At 41.1% G+C, this 17226-nt stretch overlaps 1 protein-coding gene across 4 annotated transcripts in view; it reads right to left on the bottom strand.

Annotated features, from left to right (window-relative positions):
* Positions 1-17226, bottom strand: part of LOC109636652 (protocadherin-15-like) — a 190050-nt gene that overhangs the window by 69059 nt on the left and 103765 nt on the right. For all 4 annotated transcript variants that reach the window (XM_069538674.1, XM_069538672.1, XM_069538671.1 and 1 more), the window contains 7 exons: positions 16545-16751; positions 14435-14569; positions 10629-10778; positions 8964-9157; positions 7887-8019; positions 7419-7498; positions 2251-2344 (listed from right to left, as the gene is read on the bottom strand). In XM_069538674.1, coding sequence (XP_069394775.1) covers positions 2251-2344; positions 7419-7498; positions 7887-8019; positions 8964-9157; positions 10629-10778; positions 14435-14569; positions 16545-16751 — 993 coding nt within the window. The remainder of the gene's footprint in view (positions 1-2250; positions 2345-7418; positions 7499-7886; positions 8020-8963; positions 9158-10628; positions 10779-14434; positions 14570-16544; positions 16752-17226) is intronic.

Below are 17226 nucleotides of genomic sequence, written 5' to 3'. Positions count from 1 at the left end.
CTATTGTTTTCTTTGATGGAGCTTCTGAGACATATATAATCCATCTTTTCATGTATGAACTGAAGTGGCATCACACTCAGTGACTCTTATGCTCTTTCACTGCAAAAACTAGAGGATGTGTTTTCTTATCAAAGCCAAAACCCCCACCTCTCTGGCCACGAGTGTGATTAATGAGCGACTATTATTTATTCAACATAAAATAGATGGAACCCTGTGATGTCTTGTCGTCTGTCCTCAGTGCCTGAGAGATCCAGAGGTGGATGATAGTGCTTTTGCCTTTCAAGTGACAATCCTGACCAGAAGCCATGTTGCAAGAGGCCGATATGATCAGGCTGTTTAAAGTCATGTACTCGCTTCTCTGAGGGCAAGAGGAGCAGCGTTATCCACGGGTGAGGCTGTGGAATCTGACTCTCACAGCTCATGCTTTTGAGAATACAAATTTCAAATTTTGCAATTTGTTTCTTGCGTGAGCAGATGAAAAAGTTCAAATTCAAGTACTGGTTTTAAAAAAAAAAGTTTTTGAGTTCATTCAGATTTGATTATAGTGGCACCATAGGGAGCACTGGCTTGTCTTGCTCATTTTTGTCAGGTTCCCATGGTTACTGATATTCAGTGCTAGTAATTACACATTTGAATCACCCGGTGTCCAATTTCCTCTCTCCGTCGCTTTCTCTTTTTTCTGTTGCTTCCTCCTGTGCTTATTTTGATCCCTCCCACCATCTCCAGCCTTCCTCACAGTACCGCGTCTCACTGAATACATTGCTCACCTCCGCCCTTCTTCCACCCTTCACCCCGCTCCCTTATTCCACTTCTTACCTGTTGTGACAACACTTCGTTCTAGCCTTGACATTTAACCCAAGCAGGTTAGCCAGTATTTTACTGTGGGGACAAGACATTTGGCACACACACACACTACACAGGTAAAGGGTGGCGGGTTTGTACAACCTGTCAGCTGGTGGCTGCCTCACTCTGTGAAGTCTTACACTTTACGCTTATTTATTTGGTCTTTGCTCTCTGACCTCGTCACTGACCAGCTCCAACCGGGGTCTCCCTTTGAACCGCTACACTTCTGTGGCACAAATACACAGACACAGCGGCAGCACACACGCTTCTCAGACTGCTGCACCTGACCAACAGATGAGGGGGAGCTGTAGGTCTGCGTGTTAATGCATGTGCAGGTGAGAAGGGGGCATTCAACATCAACTCCTGTGAAGGCTCATCAGCTGTACGGTTCATCACACATCATACACACCATAAAAAAAAAAGGAAGCCACATTTCACCTCTGCCTGGAACGGCAGCCAACAGAAGTGAAGTCTAATTAAATTAAGATGTTCATATGATTATCAGCTCTCGGTGGGAGACGGAGCAGCCAGCATTCACTTTTGGTTATAGTGTCGGCTGTTTTTCGAGGCTAAGTTACAAAGACATCTCTGAGAACACACACACACACACACGCACACACACACACACACACACACACACACACACACACACACACTCAAGAGTCTTCTGCTCAAGCACTCGTCAGGACATTGTAAGGGCAGCAGCATGCTAAAGAAGATCTCAACTAATAAACACTTTAAATATGTTTACAAGTAATTTTTTGCATGACTCATCCCGAGAAGTAGCTTAATGTCGTCATTGAGAAATAACAGTGATGCTAATGATGTAAAAACAGGCAACAAGCAAACTTGGTGAATTTGATCTAAGCTTAATGTGCACAAGCACCTGGCTATCTCCTGTAACTGCAACTGAGCTTTTGTCACTTGACAGAAACAAACATTTATATGATCGCAAGGTAATCATTTGCCCATTTCGTTGCAAATTGCAAAGCATTCCAATCCTTTTGATTATAGAAATGACAGACGTGAATGCCGCACTGCTTGCACAGTTGTATCCACAGGAGTCCCTTTGTTCAAGGGCTTTTATCAATGAGAGTGAAACTCTTTCTTTAGAAATCAAAAGGTTTTCAAAGCCATACAATTGTAATTTCCAAATTTCTAGGCCTACCTGTATGAATTCAAAAGGGCTTGCAGCACTTATTGCTGCCTACTTCTAGTGCCGCCACAAATTTCACCAAACTATGAAAAACATAGGGTAGACTCAAGCGCACTATTGGATTTTCTGGGTGAATGACTCACTCAGGCTCAGTGAGCCAAATCTTAGTCTGAGCTAAAGAAGATCTTAATGTGTTGAGGGTCCTCGCTGAGAAACCAGGCCAAAAGTTGAAAAAGAGGGTTGTGCCTCACCCCTCCAGGGTTTCCGTCAGAGGCTGTGACGATCAGACGGTACTGATCAGTGGTCTCTCTGTCCAGGGGCTTGTCCAGAAGCAGAAGACCAATCCTGTGGAAAAGGGGGGGGGGGGTCAGAGAAGACACAATACACAGCTTTGTTCAGAATTATTCAAGTATCTCTGGTTCATGAAAGTACATCAAAACTTTATTTCTGACCCAATGGAGGGTAATAGTAAAGAGTTTATTTACTTTAACATTCGACCGATTATAAAACATGGTGAGAGAGAGGAGTGTGGATTTTGGGGGAAGAGCAGGTGGGCTTTTAAACGCCCCAACTCTGTCTTTCTCCCTCTCTCTCTGCAGCCCGCCTCTTGCTTCCAGAGCACGCGGACTACAGAGAGATTCATGTTTTCTTTCCAGTAACTGCAGCACAGTGCCTCCCCTGCTCGTTCACAAAGCATAATTTGGCACTCTGGTATCCCAAACACAAAGCGTGCATGCATTCCCAAGCAGAACGCTGAATTATCTGTGTTTGCACACGCAGCCGCACAAGACACATGAGTGCGAGCTCAGCCACACACACACGCGCACACAGAAACACACACGCACAGAATGCAAAAAACAATCCCACTGCCGCACTCAGGAGGGGCTCTGCCAGAACTGCGAAAAAGGGAGGAAAGATGAATGCATTTGAGCGCACTGCGAGATTAATGCCCGTCACATTTCCCGGCTGTCCCCCTGCTCCTTCACATTTCTAATTTAAAGCTCCTGAGGCCAAACAATGCGAGCAGAATCTGACCGCTAGTTTCTTCTTGCCTCTCCAACACTGTCAAACAGTGGCGTCTGGTATTAAACTCAAATTACGCAAACCTCGGTTAACATCTATCCCTTTAACCACTTAAATCCAATACACCTGATGATTGGTGGCTCGAGAGGGCAAATGCAAAGCTTTCTAAAAAAAAAAAAGAACACACCATAAAAATGCAGTACGCCATCCGTCACCAACTGCTGCGCTCATGTTTATTTATGCATAAGCAGAAAGAAAGCCCCCTCTGTGCTCAATGGAGCTAAAGGTAGAAGAGGCTGTGATGCGAGTATGATAATGAAGATGTACAGTGATAATTGTTGTAATTACAGTGTTAATGGTGATGATCTTGATGCTGATTGAGAAGCTGGCCTGGAGAGTTGGCTCCTCGCTACATGCTGAACCACATTCACTGCTACACACACACACACACACACTCCCCCTGGAGAGCTGAGAGGGTCACCGATCATGCCTGATATCGTCCTGCCTCCTCTCCACAGCTGCCGTAAAGGAGAAGATGTCAGACGGACATGATGCTGTACCACAGTATTATCCAGAGACAGGAGCAGGTTGGAGGCTATCCATCCATGATCTTTCATTCTGCTCAGATCATGTCTCTAAATGGTCATTTGGAGTAAATGTGCATGTTCATGAAATCCAGCTAAGTTGTGACCTGAGTCACAGTTGCACTCAGAAGTACTCGTTCATCACTCAAAGATGACTTAAGTCATAGAGTTGAAGACTTTATACTTAATTGAAAGCTTAAATACATTTGAATGAAGAAACTCTCACTCTAGATTAACTTAATTGATTCCACTGAGGTAAATCAAACTTAAATGAATGGCATGCATTTGTTTGTTACTTCTTTGGAACCAATTTATGGTCAACAGAAAAACTCTATCTTCTCTTGAACTCATTTTCTGTTTCAGTTTCAATTTCCCTTTGAAGCAAAACCATCGGCCACATACTGTGACACAGAGCCACGAGTTATCGTAGCCTCTAGTTTACGGTTGGTTTCTGTCACTGAAAAGCTGCTTAAACTGAGCTTTAAAGAAGATGTAGCCGATTTGATTTAAAGCTGAACTGGTGTTGGTATTTGATGATAATTATAAGGTTGAACTGCTTATTATTCATTTTCATAAGAAACCTTTATTGTGATTTGAAATTACTGTGATCCGGCCACTATATGTTAAAATCACAATAGTCCACCCTAACTACAGCGACTAACCACAACCCCAAAGATTATATAAACCATATATAGGACCTTTAAGTCTCAGCGCGGGCAGTTTATATAGACACCTTTATAAAGTTTATTCATGTAGTGGGTTTCTTTGGGTTTATTTCATGACACTAGATTCTGAAATTAAAAACCTTAAGAGAGTGAAATTGCAGATGGATGCATTAATGACATTACGTCTAAGACAATATCATACCAGATGGACATGTTTAAAGTTGTCATGTCTCTTCTGTGGAAAATGTGATGGAGACACTATGGAGTTTCTAAATGATTTAATTACATTTTCAAACTGACATTTCTCACTTATAAAATTAAGGATACGACAATACCAATATATCTGAGAGGAGCTACTGCTGGCCTTGCCAACATTTATCTTGTGGCTCATTAGGGGGAGCATTTCTAGGAATTCATTATAAACTGGATCTATGTAGTTTAATCAAACTTAATTTAATCCTGAATTAACATTGACCATAACATTTATCAATATTAATAATAATAATATGAGGTACATCTTAACTCATCATCAGTCCCTCCGGAACTCAAATACTTGTTATTGATGTCTTTAACTGTCATGCTGCTACTGCAGGTTGGTCAGTCATCAGTGTGCCTCTCTGTACAGCACGTGGTGCCTGACAGACTCACAGCCACTGATTCAATGGAGCGTCCTGCTCGGGACCATAATGCTGAGTGAATCCAAAGCATTTCTCCCTCCCTCAGGGGACCCTGCCCCATTTGTATGGAGTTATAGAATAGAGAGCTCATTATTCATAATAGCTGGATTGAACAAGGCCCACATGTAGCCTCAATGTGAACATGCAGCAATGCAAAAAGAAAAAATGAATCTCTTCACTGAATCACACAGGAGTTGGGTTGAGGAATGAGAGTGTGAAGTGGGGCTCTGGATATTGCACACTCATCAAAGCAAGCAGCTAATCACTCTTTGATTCATAATGTGCTTTATCAGCACCTGCTTGAAGTGATTATATTGCCAGGTTGCTGAGGGGTTGTAATGTGATTGTTATATTTCTGCCTCACAAACAATGACGTGAATGAAACTATGTTTCTGTTTCCGCCACGATATCTGGTCATAGAGATTACAGCGGCAACGCCAACAATAACAGTCCCTCAAATTATCTTAATCGTGTGTCACCACATTCTTGCTCACTATAACAGTAGCTCTATGAAACCATAAAGTAAAGATCCCTCCATACAACAAACTATTTTAACAGTGTGAAGCAGAGCAGGAATAAACAAAGGCAGGGAAAGAGTCCTGCAACTTGGCTGGTCCCTGTGTAGCCGGGAGCCTGAGGACACGCAGACAAAACAAGCTTTAATCAATTAGTGAGAAACGTGTCTGGCAGGGTCCTGCATGTTCAGCCTCCTGTCTGCTCTCTCCATATTTGCTTGCTTATTTAAGGGAAGGTAAAAGAAAAAAAAACACTGACCACTTTAATATTTTATGCCTCTTCTTTGTTCCCAAGGAGCAGCTGAGCGAGGCGGGTTTTTGAAATGCTGATGTTGATTATGAGAGGTAAGGTAACATATTTTTGTGTCTCTTGCTCTCCAGAAATAATTGGTATTTTTATACCCTGGCTTCTCTCAGAAAGCAAAAAAAAAGCTGAGACGGAAATGGAGCTGGAGAGAAAAGAGGAGAGAACCAAACCCAAGCCATAGAATAAAATTTTATTCTGTGTGATTATTTTCCACAGAGTTCTTCGTCTGACTTTCACGTCAGCTCTGCTTGCCAGCCTCTGGTATCTCTGACCTAATTGCCCTAGTGTGGAAAGAATTCATGTCTCTTACTGTTTTTCTTTGGCACAGTTAACTGCAGCAGAATATTTATGGTATTTTGATTATGAACTTTTTATCTGAACAATCCAGTATAATATTTTGCAAACAAACCGAACCATTGTTCAGTTTGTTCCAGGCCGACCGTCTTTTGGTCGGACTTAAGCTTTGTATGTTTATCCGAGTCATAGTCCGAGGTACCTTTCTCACCTGTTGTTTTGGTTTGGACGAAACTGAAAGGTCTGAAGGTCCGAACCAAACAAGGTAGGTGTGAAAGTCGCCTAAAATATGTTGCAGTGACAATTCATTCATGTATTAAAAACAGAGTTTGGTTTGTGCCATTCATTTGCTTTAAACTGCTAACTTGTGTTTGGCTGTGATCTAGAGGATTTTCTGAGTGTGTGTCTGTGTCGTAGAAGTAGTGGGGTGTTTTTATTCAAATGAAGGTTTGGTTCATTGGGATTCTTGATGGCACCACCAGTGTTCATAAACAACGTCACGCAGTATATTGGCTAATAAATCATCCAAACACAATAATTGGCAGAGTCAGCACCACTACCACTCACTATCATCACTGCTGCACATCCCTACTCATTCCTGCCTCCCCATCATCATCACTTGCTCAGGTGGACTCTATCATCAGAGGGAAGCTAATGGTGGCAGTCAGACCCTGGCTGCTTATCTGAAGAGACTCTTCTGTGGTCATCAACATAAAGGAAAGACGAGGTGTCAACATATAATGGCGGTTAATACACGCAGAGCCTTTCCACAGGACAGATCATAAGAGGCTTTCAAACATTTTGATATCCGAGGTATCTTTTTCTTTGTGTCTCTCAGATCACAAGCTCCAGCAAAGTTTCTGATAAAGCAGCTGTTGTACACAAGAGCTTGGTGTTGTTACTCAAAAACCTCAATAAACTCTCAAAGTAATGTCAGCGTTTGACTAGTGTCCTTATAGACTAGTGTCCTGTTTGCCTCAGGCTTGTTGTGTTACGATCCAGCAAAGAATTTGCATATATTTTCCATAACTGCTCATTAAATTCAGCGTGCAATGAAATATGAGACACACAACAAATAGGAAAACTCAATTGTGCTAAACAAACACAATGCAATCTCTACAAAATGTTCTTTTTTTTTAAATTTCAAAACAATGTTGTCAAAGGAACTTGATGCTGTTGATGAATAATTTATGTCTTTGCATTCATCCATTCATCAATATACAGTCAGGTTGAAAAGTCTAGTTTCCCATCTAAGTGAATGGGAAAGTGGTCTCAGACTTTCGCAGACTGTATCTCCACTTACCATCCTTTCATCTTAAATAAGGCTTGGTGGAAATACGGTGTCTGAACTTACGTTTCAGAGAGGTTGAAGACCTTCTGGGAATCCCCGCTCACAATACGGTATGTGATGGGGTCATTTTCTCTGTCTGTGGCCTGGGGGAAGTGGAAAAAAACAAGAGCTTGAAGGTCATATAGTGCCATTAAACCTGAAGGCTTCAAGAGCGAGGGTGCTAGACTCTTAGCAGGATATATGCTAATTAATAAAATGTGGATTAAAAGATGATTGAATGTGTTGATTGACATGAATTGAAGGAGACGTACGCCTTTTCAGTTATTCTCTATCCTCTAGTGTTTTGTGTATCTAAAACATTTGCAATGGTTATTAATGTTTCCATAATTCCCCTGAATTTGTTTTGTCAACATTAGAGCATGGAAACCTGTTCAAGTAATAACTCACATAAAAATCATGAACCTTAATATGAGCACAATATATCTCCTTGCTTACATATGCCGTGTGAGAGTGTGCGTGTTGGTGACTCACCTGCAGGTTGAGCAGAATAGCTCCGATCCTCATTGCCTCGCTCACTTCCAGGCTGTAGGTGAAGAGGGGGAAGCGTGGGGGGCTCTGGTTGTTGGGTGGCAGAACCTCGATGTACACTGTAGTTATGGAGCTCCTGGCAGAAAGAAAGGCACTCATCAACCACTGACAGCACCAGTCTGTCCTTGACAACCTGTTGAGCCATAGTGGGGAACCTTGCCCACAGCATAGAGAGGAATGTTTATGATGTATATTTCCATACCAAGGTTTTGCGTATGGAGTGATCGTAGAAGAATCGGACAAAGAAAAAGCGGATTATATTCTGAAGTGTTAGGCCACAGCAAAGCCTCATTTTTTTGATCAGCTTGCTTATTCACAGCAGAACACATGCAAATGGAAGTGACTGTTATTTATTCATACATCATGTGAAAGTCTTTTGTTGAACTGCAACAAAAGAGCTAGATCTGTCATGATGATGTGCAGTAATAAACAATCATTTTGTGGAGTTCATTGTGTAATTATGCTACGTTGTAGTTTGTTATAAGGCCGGGTCATTAAATGTGTCTGCGCCAACGTTTGATTTGCTGTTTCCACATCCAACTCTGATGTCTCATACTCTGACCTGAGATCTGAGATACACAATGAATCATTTGCCTTTTAATCACAAGATAAAGAGGTGAAAATCAATGACACATCCCATGACAAGATTTTAATGGATGGATGGAACAAGACCATCTGTTTTTCTGAGTTTCAGCAGCTTGTCACAAATTGCATTTCTCCATAATCTAGCACAAAGAGGACTTTCTGTGTCATTTAGAAGTGAACTTGTGAATTATTATGAGCAAATACTGAATTAAACAAGACTCATAAAACAATTCAAGCTGGGTGCTCCAGTACCGTGCAAACCCGGAGGAGATAGACAAAATTAAACTGTGTGTGAGTAATCTCTGAAACGTCTGAGAGACAAATTGGCTCTTCTGCATGTCACATTATTAACATAAATATAATAAACCCTTCATACCTCAAATGCAAAAAATGAATCACACATGGGAAAAGAGTTAGCACAGGTGGCTACTTTACCTTCTCTGGGTCTCTGGTGCATTGTCAGAGGCTTTGACAGTCAGTGCGTAAGAACGACCCACAGTTAAAGTGACACCAGGCGCCACCGTGATCCTTCCAGTGCGATTATTAATTATGAAATGTCCCTGTGCGCCAGCCAGTATCTCATAGGTCACCAGGCCATTGAGTCCCTCATCAGCATCTGCTGCTGTTAACTGAGAGAGAAAGAACCAGATACGCATTATACACAAAATATAAACATACAGATCTGTAATTTCTAGTCTTACAGAGGAACAGGTGGACTGAACCAGTCAAGCAGTAGATATTTCAATGCAACCTTGAATCCATTTTTGTTCATTATTTTTATCTAGTGGACATATGACCTTTGTTTTATACGTGGGAAAACACTTGTTTTACATCTGAAAGTACAGAGTGAACACTACACTGCAACCAGTGGTTGGAATTTCTACACTCTGGTGATTGCAATTTGGTGACCTTAAAGTTTGGATTTAATGCAAATTAATCATGTGCTACTTTTCATACGAGATGGATTTCAAAGTTGGGGAAAGATAGCTGACGGACAAAGTTGTTTTGTGGAAGTAAGACTGAGAAAAAAGCTTAATAATGCTAACAGTAATGCTTTTTTCTCTGTTGTAAAAACGAATTACGCAGCCCCCATTTCCTTCAAGTCAATGATTCAAGACATCCCACCGCTTGTAATCATGAGCCCTAATGGTGTAGTTGGCTTCATATCTTTAAGGCTTTGAAACTTTAATCCAAGCTACCCAGACCTCCCTTTTCATGCTCCTGACGTCGAAGCAAAAGCTGTAGCATCAAATAAGCAGCCGCTGCATCCTCAGAGAGCCCGCGGCTCTCGTAAACGGCTTATAAAAATCGGTTAAGCGGTCATTCAGTACACTCTCTGACCCTTGGCCTCATTTCATGGAGGGTTTTTTTTTTTTTAGACAGATTAATCTTGACCTTTTTAGTGTCTGACATTCTTTTGGAGAGGCTGTGCTGAGAGGACAGATCAACTGAACAGTGAAAGGATCATGATCAGACTATCAAATGAGAGACAATGAAATTATGGACCCCCCCAACTCTAATAGATATAGTGGGATCGGGGTATTGATTCACAGTGATTCACAGTGTGTGCATGTTAAAATGCGCCTGTGTATGTCCTCCCACATGAACTGCATTTCAGCACCGCTCTGGCTCATATTATGTGCAAACGTGTTCGCATGAGAGAAAATGAAAAAGGAAATCATGACCTTTAAAGCCAGTACACTTAGGAAATCAAAATGAACAATGTTCCCAATCTATAAAAAACAATATAAACTATTTCTACACAACAATCCAATCCTTTTCATCAGGGGAAAGATTGATAAATGGTCATCATTTTTGCTGCACAATGAGTTCTCTGCAGCCATAATAGCTACTGGGTACAAGGTTTCTTAAGCCTGTGCACTGAGATAAAAACACTCTCACTGATTTGTCTGTCAGGAGCTGAGATGAGACGAAGGGAAGTGTTCCAGGGGTTTGCCTGTCAACACAATGCTCTGGATTGTTATGGTTGTTTGCTTTGAACATGAAAGACCATGCGAGAGACTCCATGTGATGGGGTCAAAGACGATGGAGTAACGCAGAAAGAGAAGGAGGATGGGGGTAGAGCGATCATTGATTTACCTGTAGCACCGTCTCCCCCTGCTGCATGTCTGTAAAGACTTCGACGCTGTAGGAGACCTCGGCGAACGTGGGCGTGTTGTCATTGGCATCAAGGACCAGGATGTTGACAGTTACTTGGATACTCTGCTGGACGCCATCTGATGCCACCATCTGTAAAAAGAGAAATGCATATTGTAGTCACATTTTCTCCTATGAATCACAGAAGAATTACTTTAATATTCAAGCTTCAAAATCTGTTTTCTTTGATAAGGGAATGTGCCAAATGTCAACATGTTTCTTCCACCAACACAATAAAGTCACTCTCATTAAGCACCTTGTATTTTGTTCATTTCTCATCCCCTTAAGGTTTGAAAAGCCCTTAAATAGATGAGAGGAGAGAGAGAGACAGCCTAAATTACAGTTGAGCAAACTGCATGTTTATTTGTCACTGGCAGCTCTGATCTCCAGCACTTGGCAAAAGGAGGAAGAAAATGGACTGAGCAGAACAACAAATGAAGTGTACACGAGAGGAGATCTGAACAACTCCTGTGGCAGCAGGAAGAAACTCATTGTTTCTTTGGTGGGAAATGGATTTTCCCCCCCAAAATTTGATCTCGGAGCTGAAATGGAAATGGCTGTTTATACTATACATCAGGAGGAGGGTGCCCTCGAGTAGCAGCGAAACATTCACAGAGATGCATGATCACATTTACGACAGCACCCACTGTGGTTTCTCTCCCATCAAACAGTGTTTCTATTCTGCAGCCGTCCTCAAGAGGAGAGATGCCAAGCAATATTTGGTAGCCAAGGAAGTTTGCTTTAACTGAGTCATCACTACTGTACCAACACCAAGAACTGGAACATTTCTGTGCACTCAGATTTGTGCAGCAATCCTTCGAACCTTGTCTCTAACCATGACCAATTCATGCACATAATTCACATCTTGCCCCTGACCTAAACCAGGACCTCAGAAATGATGCCTCATTAGGACCATGCTTATGTCCCCATGAGGCCTACTGGTCCTGACAAGGTCTGTGTTTATGGTTGGCAGCACGCATACACACACACTCTCTCCCACACTAACAGCAGGAACCAAAACAACATCAACACAATAATATTTGAAGGCTGATATTTATCTAAATTGGATCAGACTCTTTTTCTCTTTGGGTCCAAGACACCCCCTCACTGTCTCTCCCTCTCTCTCTTGGTCGGTCGGGATATGCAGACTAATTGTAAAAGTAATTTGACGCTAGACAAGACTTTTTCTTTCTCATCAACAATCTTTGGAATAGCATCACTTAAGCAAAAGAGTAACCCTCAATTCTTCTATGCAGTTATCTACAATGAGCATTATGTTAAAAAGCTTTTTTTTTGCAAGAATTAAAAGCGCACACTTGTAATGTCTGATATTAAGCTCAATTAAAGTGAATTCTCCGAGATGCCATGTTTAGTCTTACAGATTAGTTTCACTTGCTTCAGCTTTACAACTGAAGGAAAATATCAGATTCTTCATATTTAACTAGTATAATTATAATTATATTGTACTCTATAAACAACATTTATACTCACTAAATCCAGATTATTTGGTTCAGTACCAAGTTGCAACATGACATTTTCTTTTCTCCGTCAAAATCCATGAACATAAATGCTTAAAAACTTTTTTGTCGAAGTTTGTAATCAGAACAGTTGTAATTGTGTTATCAAACAAACAAATAAAAAATAAAAACAATGGTAGAAACACGCCAACATGTCTAAAAGGCTACTGCAAACTTTACTAACTGTGTAACGAGAAGGTTTTGTTTTTTATAAATAAATAACTCATGAAGTATATTTAAAGCATTTAATGCACAACAGGTCTCTGGGGAATGAAGTATTTGAAGTATTGACAAATATGGAAGTATTTGACAGCCATTAAAACATCCACCAGGTAACAAGCATTATTGATGTGGGGAGGATCTCTCCTGTCCATCTGATAGTGTGAATGCAGCATCCTCTTTGAAGAGCAGAGGGAGGAAATCTAAAAATGCTCCGTATTGAACAGTTGCCACTGCAAAGTGGAGGAACACTGTCAGCTTCACCATAAAGTGTATTCAGAGTGGATTGTGAGTTTGAAAGCTTTCTTATAAAGAAGACATAAGTCCATGTAGCGTTTCAGCTCCTCAGACCCCAATCCACACAGAAACCTTCTCTAAACTTTACATTCACAGCATGAAAACAGTCAACACTGCACACACGCAGGGAACTCATCAAATCTTCATAAATTGCTGATGCACGATGACCAAAGCTCCTCTGCCAGCCCGACAAAACCCGGCAATTATATATATCACAGACTTTGGCCAACAGAATCGTCCCTGTGCTCTCCAGGGAACCATTCCCAAAGAGCTCACTGTTGATCTGCTGATGCTCTCTAATCCCAAGAATCGATGAAGGAAGCCGCTGTATCTCCCAAGATGCTGCCATGCCTCTGACCAAGTTACGAGGAAACAAGTTACTTTGGTGAGCCAGGCTGTTGACATCATTGTAGCAGCAGTAAAACAGAAAAGACAGAAAACCTCCCACGTACAGTCAAAGAAAAGATAAATAAAACATCAACTTAAAAGATTTTGAGTTACCCCCCTCAGACTCCTGATGGAACTTGAAGGCAGCTATAGGACCGGCTTGATGTGGACGTCCCTATTGTACACTGTTGTGCTGCTATTGGCCATGCAGACTGCTGGGGGTACTCCCATGATGCACTGAGCACTTCTGTCTCTTTCTCATGTATTTATATCACACTACTGCATGCACTTTGTGTTTTCTCTCTCCTGCTGTGTGCGCCACTCTTTCCTCTGTCTCTCTCTCTCCGTGTCCTCATTCTGCAGGTACCTGTGGCTCCAGAGCTGCAAGATCCAGATCTGCCACCAGCATTCAACTGCGACTGCCACGACCAATATTATTAATAGTGGTACTTTGTTGTAATATCGGAATTATTATCATCATTACTGTTTTTATTCATCATTGGTGCCAATTATTATTATTATCAATAATATTATTATACCACCATTTCTCTATCTTCTCAGTACAAAACTACCTGCCTGCTGCTGTAGTTATATTCACAAATGTATAAGTGTGGTATTAATCTTTTCATACATCTCTGCAAGAAAATAAAGTAAATGCTTTATACAAATCTTCAAAAATAAGTCATTTCAAATTGTTAACGTGAACAGAGAACTGTTCTAAGGTTTCATCTGAATCATGGAATGTTTTTAGGATTTCTTTAATGATTAGTTATAACTTGATGCGGCAGAAACTGCTCAAGGTACTGCAACTGAAGAACCACAAGCAAACAGATAAATCACATGCAACGTACAGGCAACACAGACCCACTGTCCGACCCACCAACCAACTAACCAAACCATAACCTCTTTAGGAGATGTAATAATGAAGGAACATGCTGCAAATACAAAAAAGAGAGACCAATAGAAATGTACAATACAACAGAATTAAGTTACAACACAATGCAAGTTAAGAGTGGACACTAAAATTTGATAATGATAAGGTTACTGACATATAGATGGGATCTCTAGAGGAATATGATAAGACATAAGTCTTGTATGAACGTTAAAACCTGGTTCACCTCTGGATTTACGAATCCAAGTGAACACACTGTTCTCTGACCGCTGATAAAGGTCACATTGTTCTTTAAGTGTCAGTTCGGCTTTGTATCTACCATTGCCTCTTGGTGTGGAGCTAACCTGAGAGTTCTAATAATATACACGAACTGGGAGATGTAGGTCACAGGGCGTCAGGGCTGTCTTGCAAATAGCTACATTGGGTCTGAGGCCTACCGTGAAAGTGTAGGCCATCTGCTTCTCCCGATCCACAGGTTTGAGGAGCCTCAGGTAACGGATTATCCCAGTTGGGGTCAGGCCAAAGATGGTCGTGTAGTCGTTTAGGGTAATCTTCAACATGGGGTCTTTTGTCTTCCAACAGAAACACATGAAAATGAAACTCGTTACCATGGCGACAGGAGTGTTTCATCATTCCCTTCCAAGGCCACAGCTGTGGGGCTGAAAAAAAAATCAGTCAGTACATTTTGATCTGGCAAAGAGTTGAGAAAGTGTAATGTCTCTTCTGTCTTCAGAAAGCAGCGGAGAGGGAGCTGAAGATGGACGTAGAAAACAATGTGTGTAACAGGGCTGTATCACTAAAGACAGAAATGGAGGAAACATTCTCTGCCAAAACAACACAGACCCATAATTGCCTTTGCTCCTGTTATGTGAGTGCATTAACTTAAAAAAAACAAGTAGGCATTTGGTGGCTTTGGTTCTGGGTATCCAGATGTTAAACAAGCTTGAAAGCATCTTTTAAAAAGAGCCATCAGCAAAAGATGTATCATCACTGCTGCGGTCAGACTGTGTAGCAAATAAACCCAGAGTCCATTGTAGTCCATCGTTTCGATTCACGTCCATCAATGAGTCCTCTTAGGAGGGTTTCGGTAAACATCATGACTGGGTGGCTTATTGATTTTGTTATCTCTGTTTCCACTCCTCTTTGATTTGTTAATCTTCTCCGAAGACTGGGTAACACACACAAGAATCTATTCATGAAAGAAAAACTGCTTTTGAGAGAAAAGTTTGTGGTCAAAGAGAATAATTGCATATTTTTTTGTCTCATGCAACTGAAGAAAAACACAGCAAAAAACAATCATCTGCAAATAGAGACGCAGCACTGCAAAACACACACACACCCTCCCGTCAGGGCAGAAAAATCAGTGCATCAGTTAAATTAGTCTATGGAGACACCCATCATTACCGGAGACCTGCTCAGTATTCAATTCAACGTTTATGAAATTTTGAAAAGGGAGAGAAAACATATAATTTGTCCGGTTGTGACAACAATGAAAAAGGTCAAAAATAATTTAGCTTCCCAAAATATAGTTCCAAAGTTGATAATTCTATGTTGCAGATATCTCCAGCTGTGATGAGTGCTCTGAGTTTGGCTTTTACTTTTCACAATGCGATGCAAACTCTAACAGTAGGGAGGCCCTGAGTCATGTTGCAGCAGGGGAATCGAAGCTTTTTAAAACAGATCAGTATCAACTATATAAACCTCTCCACTTCTGAATGTTTGTTGATTGTAATTTATTGCGCTCCAGGGAGGGCAGCTGTCAAAGCCATTTCAAAACACTGCAGTGTCATAGTGGAAGATTAGTTGAAACATTAGTTTCAATGAGGGATACCCATATTGACAGTGTGCCACTGCTGGAAACTTTAAGGTACACCGAACAAATGAAAGAAAACAAATGCATTTTAATCCATAGCTTTTTGTTGGAAGTGGAGTTGAAGAGAATTCATCTAAATCCTGTTCAAACCCTCCTGCAGCAACTCCACACTCTGACTCTTCTCTCTCCAAAAACACTAAACAAATATTTTAAGAAACCAGTTAACGATGCAGCGTTAATGCAGAGCTATTAAGCCATCACCCTGAAATTATATCTTTTACTGATATTAACGTAGGCCTAGTATAAGCTTTTAAGTGTGCACAGTGCAGCTGTATTATGCAGGAAAATATAAATATTGGATTGAACCTAGTATCAGCAGATATATAATTAAAAAAACTCAAATGTGAGATTTAGAGCCAAAAACTTGATCTGGACATCCCTATAGTACAGTGTGTGTGTGTGTGTGTGTGTGTGTGTGTGTGTGTATGTCACAGCATACGAAAACAACCCCTTTACCTACAGGTGTTTCACCAGGAGCCAGCTACAACAAGGAAGAAAATACAGCAGGGAAAAGCCTCATTAACAGAACAAACGATCCGAATAAATGTGGGTATTTAATCAATGTAAAATCAATGAACTAGCTTGCGTGTTTATATGCACACATGCATGGGTGGACATGTGTAAAGTGTAGGCAGCAGTGAGCACAGACTGATAAACTCTCTCTCTCTCTCTACCTCCTCAATGTCATTATCCAGAGCGATGACTCCCAGCGGGGCAGTGAGGTTGGCACTGGCTGAGATAGTCGTACCCACAGGGGAGGACTCACTCACGTAGCCCTGATAGGTGGCAAACTGGAAGTATGGAGCCTGGTTGTTCTCATCCAGGATTTCGATAATGAGGTCAGCGTAGGCTGGGAGGGGGTGACCGTTGTCCTGTTCAGCCTGGAAAAAGGGCATAGGAGAAAAAGTCAGAGTCAGTCTCTCTATATTTACTGTATAAAACCTAAAGGTCCAGTGTGTAAGATTTAGGTGAAAGGATCTATTGGCAGAAATTTAATGTAGAATAATCCTCATGTGGTTTTCAGTCATTTGTTTCATCTAAATTGTATTAATTGTAGTTTTCTTTACCCTAGAAAAGGCTCTTTATATTTAAATACTTTATATTTACATCGGGGGGATGGTCCTCTCTTTACGGAGGCCGCCATGTTTTTTACATTAGTCCAGACTGGACAAATGAAACACCTTTTTATGACAGCTGAAGGCTTCCACAGTTTCTTTTTCATGTTTGGAAGGAGAGGGTGAGGTGAGGGGTGTTCAGCTGCAACATGCAACTTCAACACTATCAAAATTCTACACACTGAACCTTTAAGTCCAGTGTATGGTACTAAGCAGTACTAATAATTAGTAGAATGATGTA

The sequence above is a fragment of the Paralichthys olivaceus genome, chromosome 14 (genome assembly GCF_024713975.1).
Source record: "Paralichthys olivaceus isolate ysfri-2021 chromosome 14, ASM2471397v2, whole genome shotgun sequence".
NCBI classification, from domain to species: domain Eukaryota; kingdom Metazoa; phylum Chordata; class Actinopteri; order Pleuronectiformes; family Paralichthyidae; genus Paralichthys; species Paralichthys olivaceus.
The sequence above is the reverse complement of the archived record's forward strand: the minus strand, read 5'-3'. Positions and strand labels throughout refer to the sequence as shown.